Below are 16,884 nucleotides of genomic sequence, written 5' to 3'. Positions count from 1 at the left end.
TTGGAGAAACATACTATTCTTCACAGTATCTGTATGGTGTATCACTGCCAATAGGGCATAAGGATTTCACTTTCTCTATATCCTCACCCAAATGTCACTTAAGCTTGTTGTGTGTGAATGTGTGTGATCAGAGAATGTTGTATGGAAGTCAGTGCTGTCCTTCAGTGTGGGTCCCAGAGACCAAACTCAGGTTGTCAGGTTTGGCAGTGAGAATACCTTTGCATGCTGAGCCATCTTATCTTGCTGTCCCCATTTTGTTACTTTTTTAATTACAGGGGCTGGAGAGACAGCTCAGTTATTAAGAGCACTGGCTATTCTCCCAGGGAACCCTGGTTTCTCCAGTATTCACATGGTGGCTCACAACCATCTTTAGCTCTAGTTCCAGGAAGTCTGACAACCTCTTCTGGCTTCTGTGGGCACTAGGCAAGCAAGTGGTACAAAGACATATGTGAAAGCAAAATACCCAAACAGACAAAAAATAAATAAATAAATAAAATTAAGAGAAGCAAAACAAAAAACAACAAAACAACAACAACAAAAAACAATTACGGCTTCCTTTTAGTATAGTCTCACACTGAATTATTCAACTTCCGTCCACACTGAAAAAGGGTAAAATCATTTGGCTAGATCAAGGTATTATTTTTCTCATAGTCTTAAATCCTCTCTGTAGAGATCTTTTTCTCAGTCACACAGATCACTTACAGTTTACATACAAAGTATGTTCTTTATGGCATTTTCACGCACACTGTCTTGGTTGGTCCTCCACTCCTATTCTGCTCTTCTCCCTCACCTACCCGTTCTTGCCTGCACTGTTCAAACCCCAGGATTGCCCCGGCCCTTGCAGTCACATCTGCTCGGTTAATCTCTTCACACCTCCTTATCCCCACCATTTGCCCCTTTCTAGTTTCCTGGCTTCTATCCACACTTAAGCCCATGTAAACACACGCATATAAAAATTATAAACTAGGATCCACAAGAGAACATAAAGTAATCGTCTTTCTGAGCTAGGGTTAACTTTTTAGTTGGGATTGTTTAGTTGGACTGTTTGCTTTTTGAGTCACTATGCTAATGGGTACAGATGGGATTTCACCATGGTTTTTTGTTTCCCTAATAGACTAATGATACCGGCCACCTCGTGTTTACCGGACAGTTCATGACTGTCTGTAAGGATAGTGCCCCAGACCCCCCCTCTTCCGCGGCGGATGGAATCCAGGGCTTCAAACACACTGAGGAGGCATCCGATCACTGCTACTCCTCCATAAGCCCCCTTTGCCTCATTTTAAAAATACTCTTTTTTTTTCTTTATGAGTTAAAGTCTATGTAGCCCTGGCCATTCTGGAACTTACTGTGCATGTAGACCAGGCTAGCGCTGAATTCATAGAGCTCTGCCTGCTTCTGCCTCCCAAAGATTGGGATTAAAAAAACATGGACCGCCTCAACAGGCACAACAACAATAAAAACCCCAACATCTTTATTATAATTTGTGTGTTTGCACACATGCCACAGAGGTGTGTAGAGGCTAAAGGACTAGCTGATGACCCACTCCGCCATGTAGGTTCCAGGAATAGAAAGGACTCGGGTCGACAGGCTTAGCAGGAGGCACCACAGAGCCATCACCAGTCTGCTTTACCTCCTCTTCAATTAGTTGGGTTTGTTATTGTTGCAGAATGCAGAAATTATTTACATATTAGTAGTAAGTTCTTAGCACATTATAACCTCTCCCCCACTCTATAGTTAACGTTTTTACTGTGCTGTTAGTGTTCTCTGATGCATGTAAGTTTAAAATTTTAAGTTTTGCAATTTTTATTCTTGCCTGTTTTTTTGGCATCCAAGAAATTGTTGTCAAATCTAATACTGTAAAGCATTCTTCTTATACTTTTTCCTAGGAATTGACTTCAGTCAGTTGTTTTATGGGAGGACCTCACCCGTGCTACAGCCATCTTCATGCATCAGCCTCCTGACTGCTAGATTACAAGGGCCACCATATTGGTAAAGCAAGCCCCCTCCCTTTTTTTTTTTTTTTTTTTTTTGGTCTCACAAGTACTGACGAGTTTATTTAGAGCCATGTGTAACTGTCCACTTTTTTTTTCATTTTCTGTTTGTACATGGTATACGTATGTGTGTATGTATTATGTATGTGTGGCTATGCTCACTTGTGGAGGCCAGAGGTTGACTTCAGGACTCTTCCTCTAGCACTCTGATTCCTGAGACAGGGTCTTTAACTGAACCTAGCAGCTAACGCACCTTTCCAGCTGGACTGCCTGGCCCTCGAGCTCCAGGACGCGCCTCAGTGCTGAAGTCACAAGCAAGCTCCACCATGCTGGATTTGATCTGGGTGCTGGGATCCAAGCTCGGGTCCTCATACTCAGACAGCAAGCTGACTCCTAATCCTCTATCCCCAGTTGCTTTTATTTTTTTATTCCTGAGGTAAAATCTCACTGTGTAACCCAAACTGGCCTCAAACTCACAGCAAGCCTTCTTCCTCAGGTTCTTGAGTACTAAGATTACTGACATGCATGACCACACAGGCAACCTCATGGCCAGCTAGCTCTCTTCTAAGTTTTACAGCTTCTGCGTTTGCTTAGGTTTGGTTTCCCTTGAGGATTTTATTTTGTTGTTGTTGAGACAGGTTCTCACTATGTTGCCCTGACCTACACTTACTGTATAGACCAAGCTGGCCTCAAACTCAGAGAGCCATCTGTTTCTGCTTCTCAAGCACTAGATTAAAGGCATTTGCCACCACACCTGACTTTGGATTCATTTTTCTATTGCAATAGAAAGTAAGATTTTCAATTTTTTGTGACTATCTAGTTTTTTTTTCAATGTATTTAAAAAGTTTCAACATCTTTAAATAGTTGAAATAAAAGCAAAAGAAAAATTTGAGGCATTGAAAAGTACAAAAAATTCTAAATTCAGAGCCCATAAACAACTTGAGTGGAACACAGTCCAGCTCCCATTCATTTGTCTAGTATCAAAAGCTACTTCTACAGAATGGCACCAGCATATGTAAGTACCCAGGACAGAGAAGATTTTGTGCACAAAGCCTAGAATACTCACAAAAGTTACCAGTCCTTGTTCCGGACTACTGAAAACCCTCACGTTCATATTCTCTATCTTCTTGATATATCTAGTATATATATCTCTAGTATATCTCAACTTTAAAAATTCACCGCAGAGAGCTTGGAAAGATGGCTCAGAGGTTAAAAGCACTGGCTGCTCTTCCAAAGGTCCTCAGTTCAATTCCAGCACCCACACAATGGCTCACAACTGTCCATAACTGTAGTCCTGTGAGGTCTAATGTCCTCTTCTGGTGTGCAGATGTACATGAAGACAAAATACTCACATACATAAAATAAATCAATCTTAAAAAAAAAAAATTCACCCCAGAAAATCTACCCTCCCATGGAGACATCCTTGATCAACCCATCCACATCACCAATCAATCCTCAAAGCCTCTGCAGATATATATTCACCTTCTTACTACATTACCATTTCTGTAATAAATCAAAGCAGCTATATCCTATCTTATTTCTGCATTTCAGAATAGTTTCAATGCGATAAATGCGTTATCAATGCTTTCTGGATGACTGACTGGCCGCCAGCCTCTCACATTACCTTTCATTGAAGATTCGGGTCCACTGGTTCTCTGAGCAGAACTGTTGTTAGACACCACTGGCCCAGGACTCTGGCCCAGGGAAGGGATAGTGTTAAGAGTATTCACCAATTTGGCCACTTCGTTGCTATTTTCACCTGTAACCCCAGGTCGCTTCACAGTGACAAAGCTGGCAATGCTCACTGCAGGTGGAGAGGGGAAGGAGGGAGCTACATTGACAAGTGAAAATCACCTGTTTCCCACCCACTACCCCATGCTGTTCTGCCATCTCCTCATCCCAAGTCTCACCTAGTTTGGGATTCGAGGTCTGGCTGGACTGGCCTGGAGGCTGGACAGCTAGCTGCCCCAGTGAGGTTGGCTGTGTGGCAGTGGGAGTGGTGGAAGTGCTGGGAGTGGACTTGGTCTGCTGGGACTGGGACTGTGGGACAGTGCTCCGAATGGTGAGGGTAGCTGGGATGACGGTGGTGAAGGTGTTGGTAGAGGGCCTCACAGGCATTGTGGAGCCTGGCCTCACGGGGGTCATCTGAGAGAACACCTGTGGGACGCCAACTGTCGGCTTAACAAACTGTGTACCTGGGGCTTTTAAAAAGAGACAAAAAAAGTCCCAAACCTTTATCAGTGAGCTCTCCTATACCATTTTCTCGCCTTTCACAGAAACACAAGAACAGGAAAAAGTTATTTCTCTAAACTGACTAAGTGAGCATCAGAGGTTACCAAGAGTAGGATTGAGCTTAACATCTAAGAGAGCTGTAGCTGTCCACTAAGTAAAAGGAATTATCCTATGTAATGTAAAGCAGCAAAGAAGGTAATTCCCATCACCTCCTCTCAGACACCTTCCACGCTACCTTTTACCTCAAGAATACAAACAGTAGCTTGGCCTCTGTTTTAGAAGTGGAGAAGAATGGGCACATACAGGCCAAAGGGCAGACTTAGTCCTTCAAATCCATTTTCAGAACTCTAAAAGAATTTTCTTTTTTCTTCTACATACTCCAATAGGACAGCCTACCTACCCTTCTAGAATGTCCCACAGGGGAAATGTTTTTCTATTGTAGACAATTCCACTGAGAAATATTTATGGAGCACCCAAATGTTATAGAGAAATCTGACCAAACTTATGACCTAAAAAGCCCCGTGGGTTCTAAGAAGGCAAACTACAGAGGCGCCTGTTTTTTTATATTTATTTGTGTACGTATATACTTGTGTGGGTGACATGCATACCACGGTGTGCAAGTGGAAGTCAGAGTACACCTGTGGGAACTGGTTCTTTCCTTCCATCATGTGGCTTCTAGGGAGTGAACACAGGTAGTCAGGCTTGGAGGCAAGTCCCTTTATCACTCCTACTGGTCCCGAGGACCCGTTTACACAATTAAATAAAGCTATTTTCTTTTTGAGATGAACTATTGAAAACTGAATACATAAGAAATGTAACTTGAGGGGAAATTATAAGTTTATTTTGGGACTGGAAGTTGAACCCAAGGCCTCAAGCAATGATAAGAATGCACTCTACCCTTGGCTACAACCCTCAGTCCTGAGACTCCTTAATATCCCATTATATGGTCATTGGTACTATCATCCTCAAAGGATATATCATTTACTTAATTTGTATCTATAAAGTCCCCATGACCTCTGCCTTTGTTTGTTTCTTGAGTCAAGACTGGCCTTGAATTCACAGTAATCCTCCTGCTTCAACCTCCAGGAGTGTGCCACAATGCCTGGCTGCAAATCTAAAACCTATGCTTTAAAATTAAAGTAAAATTCAACGTATAATCCTACCTCATAAAATCAATTCATGTGTATGGAGTATTAGATTTGTGAGCTTGCATTAACAATATATTTTCAGGATAACAAATAATAGCTGACTTTATCAGCAGATACTGACAGTAAGTAGATAAGACTTATTTTACCTCATGAAAGGCAGAGAAAAGCTAAATATAAAAATAAAATTACCACCCTAGCCAAAGGTTAGAAATATCTTTTAGAATTGGGCTTAAATTGTTAAGATGGTATTTTATACTTTTCTTTAAATACATGCATTTAAATGACCTAGACTATTTTGAAATAATAAAAACAAATATCTGGGGGCCAGGTTATTCCAAATGGATAAACATTTCCTTACCTGGGACCAGTGTAATTGGCCTAACTGTTTGGCCTTGCTGTACATTCAGCACAATCCCAACCTGATTCATTGCATTTTGTACAGGCCGCACATTCCGTACAGGAAATCCCTATATTAAAAAGCAAAATGATTGTCAAGACAGAGAGCAACCAGCCCTGACACTGACTGCAATATGACTGAAATGGAGGTTTTTAGTAAATTCTGCCATGATAGGTTTTTGTGAGATGTTTTTGGTTTTTGTTTTTGCCTTTTGAGACAGGTCTTGCTATGTATTCTAGGCTGCTCCCAAACTCCTAATTCTGTTGTCAAACATCTTTGTTTTGAGGCAGGATTTTGTAGCCCGGGCTGACCTCAAACTTGCTATGCAGCTCAAGCTAAGCATGAATTTATGGCGACTCTGCCTCATTTCCCTAAGGGTTGGAGTTACAAGCGCCACTACAGCCAGCATGTTTGGTAAACTATTAAGTAACCGAACCCAAGGAAATGACGTATCTACAGACTTGTGCTGTGGAGGGGAAAAACCAAAATCACTAACAGTATTTAATCTAGTGTCCCAAAACATAACAATCCTATGTGGCCCCCACAGCCACACCCCTCCGATAAACTAAGAGACTACAGAAAATAGGAAGCCTCAGGCAAAGAGAAGCATGTGCCTTCAAATTCCACTCCTTTTGTTTGGTTAGTTTTTGATTTTTGTTTTTGTTTTGTTTTTTGTTTGTTTGTTTGTTTTTTGAGATAGGATTTCTCTGTGTAGCACTGACTATCCTAGACTCACTTTGTAGACCAAGGCCTCAAGTGTTGAGTCCACAGGAGTGCGCCATCCCACCTGGCTTACCCACTTAGATAAGGGCTTTCAGCTTCCAGCCAGTACCCTGTAGAGCAAGCCTTTCTTCTTCAAAGACCACTTATTTATACATATATCTTCCTAGGGGACAGAAACAGCCCAGACAAAAGGCAATGCTTGCAAGGCAAGTGTACAGGCTTTAAAAATGTTTTGTTTTGTTTTCTTGAGATTTACTTTATGTGTCTGAGTATTCTGCATCATGTATGTATGTGCACCATGGGAGTGCCTGGTGTCTCCAGAGGTCAGGAAGAGGTATCAGGCCCTCTGAAAAGTAAAGTTACAGACAGTTGTGAGCTAACATATGGGTGCTGGAAATTGAACCTGCATCCTCTGCAAGAGCAAAAAGTGCTCTTGAAGTGTAAGCCATCTCTCCACCCCTGTGTGAAGGCTTTCTAATTCTAACTTTCCCAATGATTTCTGCCCAGACTTGAATCAACTCAACAGATCTCTAAGGTGTATGGACAGAAAATATTACACAGTCATGGAATGCTGGGCATTCCACAAAGAAGAATTCCATGAAACAGTACAGAGAATCTCAGCTCAACAGAGAGACCTCTAATGGTGATGAAGACCCTGTCCAAAGCAGAGCCTCTGGCAGCTCACAGTCTGCTTCCTCTGCCAGGCCCCAGAAGTCAAAGTCCCACTCACCTGGGTAGTGATGAATATAGGTTGTGAAGCCACTGTCGAACTAGTCACGTGATTGGCATTCTGCATGACCTGCACAGGTCTCAATACTGGTTGAGTAACCATTGTTCCCAGACCCGGTGTTGGATTCTGGGTCAGAATGAGTGGCTGTCCACCTTGCTGGACCAAAGTATTACCAGCTAAACAGTAAAAGGCAGGCAAAACAAAGCAAAACAACAAGAAAGTGATGTTAGAAGCATTGCTAAACTTGTATTCTATAAGAAATATTTTGTCTCAGTTAAGATATAGTGTATCAGATATCAAAATTATTTAACTGCTACTACTCACCTCAGGCTTAATGTCACCAAACCTAAGCCTCACCCAACTCTACAACTAAGAATACAAGTGGGTTTGGGGCAGTCTGCTAACCTTTACCCATGTCTTAACTAAGGCTGAAAGACACCAGTGCCCATCTTCACACTGATGACTTAAGTGACCACACAATTCTCCCCAATCTGCAGAGCTAAAAAAGGTAAGACTTTCCCTATTTTAGGTAAAATCTTTTATTAAGACAGTAATTTGTTATTAGTAATACCCTTAAAACTTTTAAACACGTACTCATTGTAAATGAGTGTGAGTGAGTGTGTATGCCAGGCCTGCGTGTGGGGTCCAGAGGATAACTTGTAAGAGGCAGTTCTCAGGTCCCCAGGCTTGGCAGCAAGTACCTTTTACTCACTGGGCCATCTTGCTGGCCCTAAACTTGATTGTTGCTGTTTGAGAAAGTCTCAAAGTAACAAGAGACATTCTTCTATAGAAACTACCAACTGTCGTGGTTTCGGTGAGAATGGCTACTGTAGGCTCATGTTTGAATGCCTAGGCCACAGTTAGCCAAACAGTTGGAGAAGAAATGGGAGGTATAACTTTGTTGGAGGAGATATTTTCTGAGATAGCCTTGTGATAGCCCAGGCTGGCCTCAAACTTCCTAAGTGCTGGGTTTACAGGTAATGTATGCACATTTCTATCCAGTGCTCACTGTCGCTCTTTAGAAAGAAATGCATATAACCTGTTGTTAACACATTAGTCAAATAAAGGAAGTGAAGTTATCAAATGATGGAAAATGTAGTTATCAAAAAACAAAGGGGCTGGAGATATGGCACAGTTGCAGTGCTTGTCAAATGCATGAGGCCGTTGGTTCGAACCCCAGCACTGAACGGCCAGGCTTGTGGCGCATGCCTGTGACCCTGACAGGCATCAGGAGGGGAAGGAGGTCAAGGCCATCCTGTTGCTACAGCAAGTTTGAAGCCAACCTATAAAAAACAGAAGACCAGGCTCAAAAAAGCAAAACATACAAAAATGTATGCGCGTGTCTACACCTGTAAACCCAGTACTTAAGAGATAGAGGCACTAAGACCAGATATGCCAGGCTAGCCTCAGCTAAACAGGAAGTTCAAGGCTAGCCTGAGCTATATGAATCCCTGTCTCAAAACAAAGCAGAGAGCTAGAGGGTGTTGGCTCAACAGTTAAGAGCTTCTGTTGCTCTGGTAGAAGATATGGGTTCAACTCCCATTGCAACCACCTGTAACCCCCAAAGGGATCCAATGACTCTTCTGACCTAAAATGGCTCCAGGCTCACATATGGCACATAGACATATGTGCAGGCAAAACTCTAATACACATAAAATAAATAAACTAATTAACTTAAAAAGCAAAACAGCCAGGCATGGGGGCACACATTTTTAACCCCAGTACCTGGGAGGCAGAGGCAGATGAATCTCTGTTGAGTTCCAGACCTGTCTAGTCTACAGACTGAGTTCTAGGGCAAGACCCTATCTAAAACCAACAGGAAAAAAAAAATTAAAGTTATAAGTAACTATTAAAATCACAAAATATTCACTAAAAAAATAAAAGTAGGGGAAATGTAGTTTGTATGGTTCTATTTTTGTGAGAATCACATGAGTACACATAGTAGATATGAAAGTGTGTGTGTGAATGTAAGCATAAATCAAGTATTACAAATAGTCATTGCCACCTGATAGGACAGTTACTTTGCTGCCTAGATTTTCTCTATTTTTCTTCTCTCCTACTGCATTTTTCTTTAAGACAGGTTTTGCTATAGCAGACTCACACCCTGATCACAGGCATGTGCTACCCGCCACACTTTGGCCTGTCTCTAGCATGCTCTACAATGTAATATTTTTATTTTGCGCATGAATGTGTATGTTAGTGGGGGATGATGGCTAGCCTCGGGTACTGGCTGTCTCATTTTGGCTTTGGCTTTAGTTTAAGACAAGGAGCTGGATGCGAAGGCTAGGCTGGACAGTGAGCCCCAGGGCTCCCCCTCTTTCCATCTCCTTGGTGGCCAGGACTTTACATGGGTCCTTGCACGCACTTTAATGAATGAGCCATTTCCCCAGCCCCTACTCTTCTTTTTCTGCGAGAGAGTCCCATGAAACCCAGGCTGGCTTCAAATTCACTATGTAACCAAGGAAGACCTTTAACTTCTGAGGCTCCTGCCAACCTGTCATGCTGGGATGTCAGTGGTGTGCTATCACACCTAGTTTATGTGGAGTTGAGGACCCAACCCAGGGCTTTGTGCATGCTATGCATGCATTCTAACTGAACAACATCCCAGCCCTACGTACTATTCTTATAGCAATAAATTTATTTCTAAAGGAAATAAAATCCCTACTTAGGCCAACAAAGCAGAAGAAGCCAAGTTTAGGACCAGCCTGAGCAGTTTAGCTAGACTCTACCTCAAAATAAAAACCTAAAAAAGGGCTGGGAGATGGAAATATAGCTCAGTGCTAAAGTGTGTATCTTGGTATGAGTGAGGCCTTTATATTCAATTAAAAGGATGTGTGTGGGGTACAGGGGGAGGATGACACAATGACTCTGTTCAGTTCCTAATAACACACACACATATACACAAACACACAAAGCCATACACAAAAAATATCTCATGAGATGGTGGTAGCATGCCTTTTATTTCCAGCATTCAAGAGATTTGTAAAGGCAGGTGGATCTCTGCAGGTTTGGGACCAGCCTGGTATATATACCAAGTTCCAGGCCATCCAGAGCTACATAGAGAGACCCTATCTCCAAAACACTTATCAACCAGCCAATAAATAAATAAGTAAATTTCTTGTAGCAATACAATGATTCTGTGAAAGCATATATTGATATGAATCCTAAAATGGAAACTATCAGGTAGAGGTAGGAGAACTAAGAGTTCAAGGCTAGGGCTGCAGAGATGGCTCAGTAGTTAAAAGAGCACATTTTTTTTCTTACAGAGAACCTAGGTTCAATTCCTAGCACCCACATGGCCGCTCACAACCACCTGTAATTCCAGTACCAAGGGCCCCAACACCTGCAGAAGGCGCCAGTCATGCAAGTGGTACACAGAAGTACATGCAGGCAAAACACCCACACACATACATTAAAGAAAAAAAAAAAAAAAAAGAGTCACTGGCCAGCCTGGGCTAAATGAGACACTGTTTCAAAACACCAAACCAAACTAACTAAATTTTAGTTTCTCTAATCAAGAAAACACCCTGAAAATGCCATTTCATTCTAGTGGGAAACAACTCTTATCATTAATACCAAGGAGCCAACCAATAAATCTCTCAGAGAAAATATACAACATGAAGCTGCCTGGGAAAACTCTTAACCAAATGAACAGGGCTCTTCTAATTTCAAGTGTGTATGTTTGTGTAAACAAAAACCAACTAACAGCCCCAGATCTCTAGAATAATTAGCACTGTTAAGTTCACCTTTTCTCTTCCAGAAATTATCAGTAGCAAGAACCTGCTGACCTGACTCAATCCAGCACTGACTGAAGGAGCAGCCGCACCTGCAGGGTTCCTTCCACATCAACAACAGTCCCTATAGACACCTCCAGCCAACACAGCCATGAGACTACCAGAACAGCTGGCTGCAAGATAGGTCATTTTTATTCTCTCATGTCTCTATCCCAGAAACCTTTCTCCCAATAATCCCACTTACCATTGTTGTTGGCAATTAGTGTGACAAAAGTCTTCTTTGTACTGTCGCTGTTCTGTGCCCCACTGCTGCTAACAGTAGTAGAGGCAGACAGGTGCCCAGCAACAGAAGCATGGGCAGCAATGGGCACTGGAGCTGAGACTGGCTGCTGGCTCACAGAAACTGTGGGGAAGGGAAGGCACAGTCACTTGAAGATAGGGACAGGTGACACTAAAGGACTCTGCTCCTACTCTTTCCTTTTTACGTTGACTCAACAGCCAAAAAAATTTTCTACTTCATTCAAAATTCCAACCATTGATAAGATTTCTCCTCCTAACTGTCCCTGAGACTACCATTTAGACACAATCTCTTTGGTCTTCATGTCCTTTCCTACTGATGTTGTAAATATCTTCACAAAAGCAAATAAGGGAGAATGGGCTTATCTGGTTCACAATTTCAGATCAACAGTCCATCACTGTGTGGAACACAGGCTGCAAGAATTTAAAGCTGCTCATCACATACTGAGCGAAGAGCAGAGAACACACATGAATGCATGCATGCTGGTGGCTCAGCTTATTTACTCCATTCCTAAACAGTTCAGAATTCTCTTCTTAGGGAATGATGCCATCCACATGGGTGGGCAGGACTTCTGATATCAATTAGGGTCCACAGGCCAACCTAATCTAGTCTCTAGCGATTCTAGATTGTGTCAATCTGACAAGTAAAACTAACTGTCATTCGTTCTTTGTCTTACATTTCCTGGTCAGTTAAGTTAGGTTAATGAAGGGCCAAGAGATGGATCAGCAATGAAGAGTACAGGCTTCCAGATGACCCAGGTTCAATTCCCAGCCCCCACATGGCACCTACACCGTCTGAAATGTCATTCCGGGGGTTTCTGTGCCATGTTCTGGCCTCTGCGCACACCACATACGCATGTGGTGCAGACGTACACTCAGGCAAACACCCCAACATACTTAAAAAACACAACAAACAAACCCAACAACTCAACAAAGTTAGGCCATTGACCTCTGAGTCAGGACTTGAATATTTTGTATCTTTAGGACTCCCAAATTCACTATCACCACTACTAGAATTTATAATCCTTCATAACAAGCCACCTGTAAAACCTGTACTGTTTCCTTTTCAGCCTAAACCAATACTATCTTCAGGTCTCAAGGAAAGACAAAAAACAAAAAAACAAAACAAAACAAAAACAACAAACAGCAACTAGTATAATTTAGAAAAAACCCTACTTTATGAATTCAGGGCAATCTAAAATTTTACCCCTTATCACTGATAAAATAAAAGGTAACACCTTAATTTTAACTGGCCACTAAGACAGATACAACGTGATCTTTTCTTAGCTCATAAAGGAAACCAAAGGAAAACAACTAGTGCACTCTCACTAGGGACACAGATAAGCTCTAACATACACCACTTTCCAACCTTGCTCACGGGTGTTTAGTAAGGGGATATTTGATAAACATTAGTTAGCCTAATCTCTCCATGTTTTAAGTGAATTAAACAGCATTTTACAAACTTTTAAGAAGTCAGTACTCATATGCTACAGCATGGAAAAGAATGTCCTAGATATTCATATTCATTTATTCTCTCTCTCTCTCTCTCTCTCTCTCTCTCTCTCTCTGCAGGGCTTCACTCTATATCCCTAGTTGGCCTGGAACTCATTATGTACCTCTGGCTTGAGGCAATCTCTACAGTTAGGATTATAGGTGTGAGCTACTATGGCTCTCTCTGGTCTTTCTTTCTTTCTTTTATTTATTTATCTTTTTTTTTTGTGAGACAAGGCTGGTTTCAAACCTGCTGTGTAACTAAAAATGACTCTGGGTTCGAAGTCCTCCTGCCTCCACCTCTACTGCTGAGATTACAGGTATGTACCACCAATCCTAGTTTATGTGGTGCTGGAGACAGAGCCCAGGCAAACAATACATAACAAGCAACACGCCCAGCCAGCTCTCTCTGGATTCTTAAATTCCTTCTCTGTATTATATTCTTTTACAATTAGATATAATTGATGTAAACAACCTAAAAAACAAAGGAGCATTAGTTACCTGGAGTAGTTTTATCTACTGAATTGTAATCTTCAACTACAGAGTCCTCAATGACATCACTGATTTTCTGCCATGGCTCCAGTTCCTCCTCCTCACATTCCATAAACAGGTCGGTGTCCGCCATGCTACAAGAAAAATAGTTACTTAGATAGTGATCTTGAATCGGAGAAATAGTTTAATACCAAATGTGAAATATTTTTGTTTAAAAACGGTCTCATTCTGTAAAATAGAATGGCTGGCACTTACTATGTTGCCCAAGCTGCTCTTTAACTCATGGCAATTATCCTGCCCTGGCCTGCCAATTGCTGGAATAGGGTGAGCCACCATATCCAATCAAGCTCATGACCTGATTAGTAATCTACCCTCTCAACTGGATCAGAGTGACATTTTGACTCTTAAATATTAATCCTTTCTACAGCAAATTCTATACTAATCAGGCTTATTAAAGTTGAAGGTAATGTTCAACGTCCTTAGCCATCAGGGAGATGCAAATCAAAATGACCCTGAGATTTCACCTTACACCCATCAGAATGGCTAAGATCAAAAACCCAAGTGACAAAACATGCTGGAGAGGATGTGGAGAAAGAGGAACCCTCCTCCATTGCTGGTGGGAATGTAAACTTGTACAACCACTTTGGAAAGCAATCTGGCACTTTCTCAGACAATGAGGAATAGTGCTTCCCCAAGATCCAGCTATACCTCTCCTAGGCATATATCCAAAAGATACTCAAATATACAACAAGGAAATTTGTTCAACTATGTTCATAGCAGCTTTATTTGTAATAGCCAGAAGCTAGAAACAACCCAGATATCCCTCAGTTGAGGAATGGATATAAAAATTGTGGTACATTTGCATAATGGAATACTACTCAGCAATTAAAAACAAGGAAATCATGAGATTTGCAGGCAAATGGTGGGATCTAGAAAAGATCATCCTTAGTGACATATCCCAAAAACAGAAAGACACACATGGTATATACTCACTTATAATTGGATATTAGACATACAATATAGGATAATCATACTAAATCTGTACACCTAAGGAAGCTAATCAAGAAGGAGGACCCTGGGTAAGATGCTCAGTCTTCATTCAGAAAGTCAAACAAGACAGACATCAGAGGAGGGAGAAAACAGGGAACAGGTCAAGAGCCTATCACAGAGGGCCTCTGAAAGACTCTACCCAGCAATGTATCAAAACATATGCTGAGACTCATAGCCAAATAGTGGGCAGAGTACAGGGAATCTTATGATAAAAGGGGGAGACAGAAAGACCTGGAGGGAACAGGAGCTCCACAAGGAAAGCAAAAGAACTAAGAAATCTTGGGTCTTTTCTGAGACTGATACTCCAAACAAGGACCATGCATGGAGATAACCTAGAACCCCTGCACAGAAGTAGCCCATGGCAGCTCAGTGTCCAAGAGGGTTCCCCAATAATAGGAACAGGGACCATCTCCGACATGAACTCATGGGCTGGCTTTGATCACCTCCACCTGATGGGGAAGCAGTCTTACCAGGCCACAGAGGAAAACAATGAAGCCAGTCCTGATGAGACCTGAAAGACTACAGTCAGATGGAAGGGGAGGAGGACCTCCCTTATCATTGGACTGGGGGTGGGGCATAGGAGAAGAAGAGGGAGGGAGGATGGGATTGGGAGGGGGTGGGGAAGGGGGCTATTGCTGGGATACAAAGTGAATAAACTAATTAATATAAAAAATAAAAAATAAAAAAAAGCTGAAGGTGGTGGGTGCAGTGGTGCAAGTGCATGTCTGTAATCTCAGCACTGAGGGAGACAGGCAGGCATATCTCTATGAGTTCAAGGCCAGCCTAGTCTACAGAGCGAGTTTCAGGCCAGACAATGCTACATAGAGAAACCCTGCCTCAAACAAACAAACAAGAAAATCAGAAAAAAGAGAGAAGAAAAAAGTTGAAAGCATACCACCACAAGGGTCAGGGTGAAGCAAATGCAACAGCATTTCAAGGACAGGGATGGAACTATTTTTTTCATTAGAAACTATTTCCCATAACTACTGGTTTTTTAAAATTATTATAAATAGGGCTGGAGAGATGGCTCGGGGGTTAAGAACACTCAGTTCTTTCAAAGGTCGTGAGTTCAATTCCCAGCAACCATGTGGTGGCTCATAACCATCTATAAGATCTGGTGTGCAGGCAGAATGTTGTATAAATAATAAATAAATCTTTTAAAAAATTATTATATATAGTATTTATTTACTTGGTGTATATAAACTATTATATATAGTATTTATTTACTTGGTGTAATCTTTTAAAAAATTATTATATATAGTATTTATTTACTTGTATGTGTGCCACAGCACATATGTGGAGGTTAGAGGACAACTTTCAAGAATTGATTCTGTCCCACCACTTAGGTCCCAGGAATCAAACTCAAGTTGTCAGGCTTGCCAGCAGCACTTTTATCTGCTAAGCCATCTAGCTACCCCAATACTTTTATTTATTTTATTTGAGACAGGTAGTCCTAATTGGCCTTGAACTTGCTATGGCCTTGAACTCATAGAAAATTGCCTGCTTCTGGTTCCCAAGTGGAGAATTAAAGGCATATCCAAAAAATGGCATGCTATAAGTGACATGAAAGCTAAAAGGAGGCTAGAATATGGGGGCATCGGGGGGTGGGGGTGAGACAGCAATGGTTGAAAGGGACAAGTGGAGAGAAGCTAGGAAGATGGAGAAGGACCTGAGCTCAGCCCCCAGAACCAACATACAAAACAAAACCCCCAAACCAAAAGGTAAACAATCAAAACACCAAGTGAAGTGGTGAGGTACTTTTAATCAAAGCACTGGAGAAGGAAAAAGATGAGCAGATGCTGAGTTCTCGCTGACTAGCCAAAGCAGCAGCTTCAGTTCAGTGAGGACCTTGTCTATGGAAGACACCTGAGGGAAATACCTGACATCAACTTCAGGCACAGGCACAGGCACACACACACAAATTTTGTTGGAAAATGCCACAATGAAGCCAAGTACTGTAAAAGCTTAAAGTATTTTTTAATCATGTGTTATGTCCAGTGCTTGCCAGCATGTGCAATGCTCTCTAGCACACACACAAATTAAAATCATGTTAAGATACTACTTAGTGATGGTGGTGCTTAGGGTCTTTTGCTTTGGTGGCCTGTTTTGCTTTGGTGTTCTGTTTTGCTTGAGTCTCACTAAGTAGCCCTGGAAATTGATCTGTAGACCTGGCTGGCCTTGAACTCACAGAAATACAACTATTTTTGCCCCCCCCCCAAGTTCATGTCTGATGCAGTTGTTGTTTGTTGTTGTTTTGCTTGTTTGTTTTGGTTTTTCTGAGACAGGGTTCCTTTAGGAAGACCTGGATGTTTTAGAACTCACTATATAGACCAATTCAAGAGATCCACCTTCCTCTATCTCCTGAGTGCTGGAATTAAAGGCATGTGCCTCCATGCCCAACCTTGTATTAACAACTTGATAGTTTTGTCGTTAATACAATCTAGAATCATATAAGAAGAGAATATCAGTGAAGAACTGCCTATGATGGATTGACCTGTGTGCACATCCTGAGAAACTCTTTTTTACTGTAATTTTTTATTTCATTTTAACCATCTCTCCAGCCCCTGAACTGTCTTAATTGCATTAGTTGATGTGGGAA

The 16,884-nt window shown here is 41.7% G+C and overlaps 1 protein-coding gene across 4 annotated transcripts in view; it reads right to left on the bottom strand.

Annotated features, from left to right (window-relative positions):
• Window positions 1-16,884, bottom strand: part of Pogz (pogo transposable element derived with ZNF domain) — a 41,475-nt gene that overhangs the window by 13,211 nt on the left and 11,380 nt on the right. The window contains exons 2-7 of one of the 4 annotated variants that reach the window (XM_021648094.2): window positions 13,245-13,369; window positions 11,200-11,358; window positions 7,222-7,397; window positions 5,730-5,838; window positions 3,902-4,192; window positions 3,616-3,822 (exon numbers count right to left, since the gene is read on the bottom strand). In XM_021648094.2, coding sequence (XP_021503769.1) covers window positions 3,616-3,822; window positions 3,902-4,192; window positions 5,730-5,838; window positions 7,222-7,397; window positions 11,200-11,358; window positions 13,245-13,368 — 1,066 coding nt within the window. In that variant the 5' untranslated portion in view covers window position 13,369. The remainder of the gene's footprint in view (window positions 1-3,615; window positions 3,823-3,901; window positions 4,193-5,729; window positions 5,839-7,221; window positions 7,398-11,199; window positions 11,359-13,244; window positions 13,370-16,884) is intronic. The other 3 variants (XM_021648096.2, XM_021648095.2, XM_060393154.1) reach the window with 3 other exon arrangements.

This window comes from Meriones unguiculatus, chromosome 10 (genome assembly GCF_030254825.1).
Source record: "Meriones unguiculatus strain TT.TT164.6M chromosome 10, Bangor_MerUng_6.1, whole genome shotgun sequence".
NCBI lineage: Eukaryota > Metazoa > Chordata > Mammalia > Rodentia > Muridae > Meriones > Meriones unguiculatus.
Note: the sequence above shows the minus strand (reverse complement) of the source record. Positions and strands in the feature narration are given on the sequence as shown.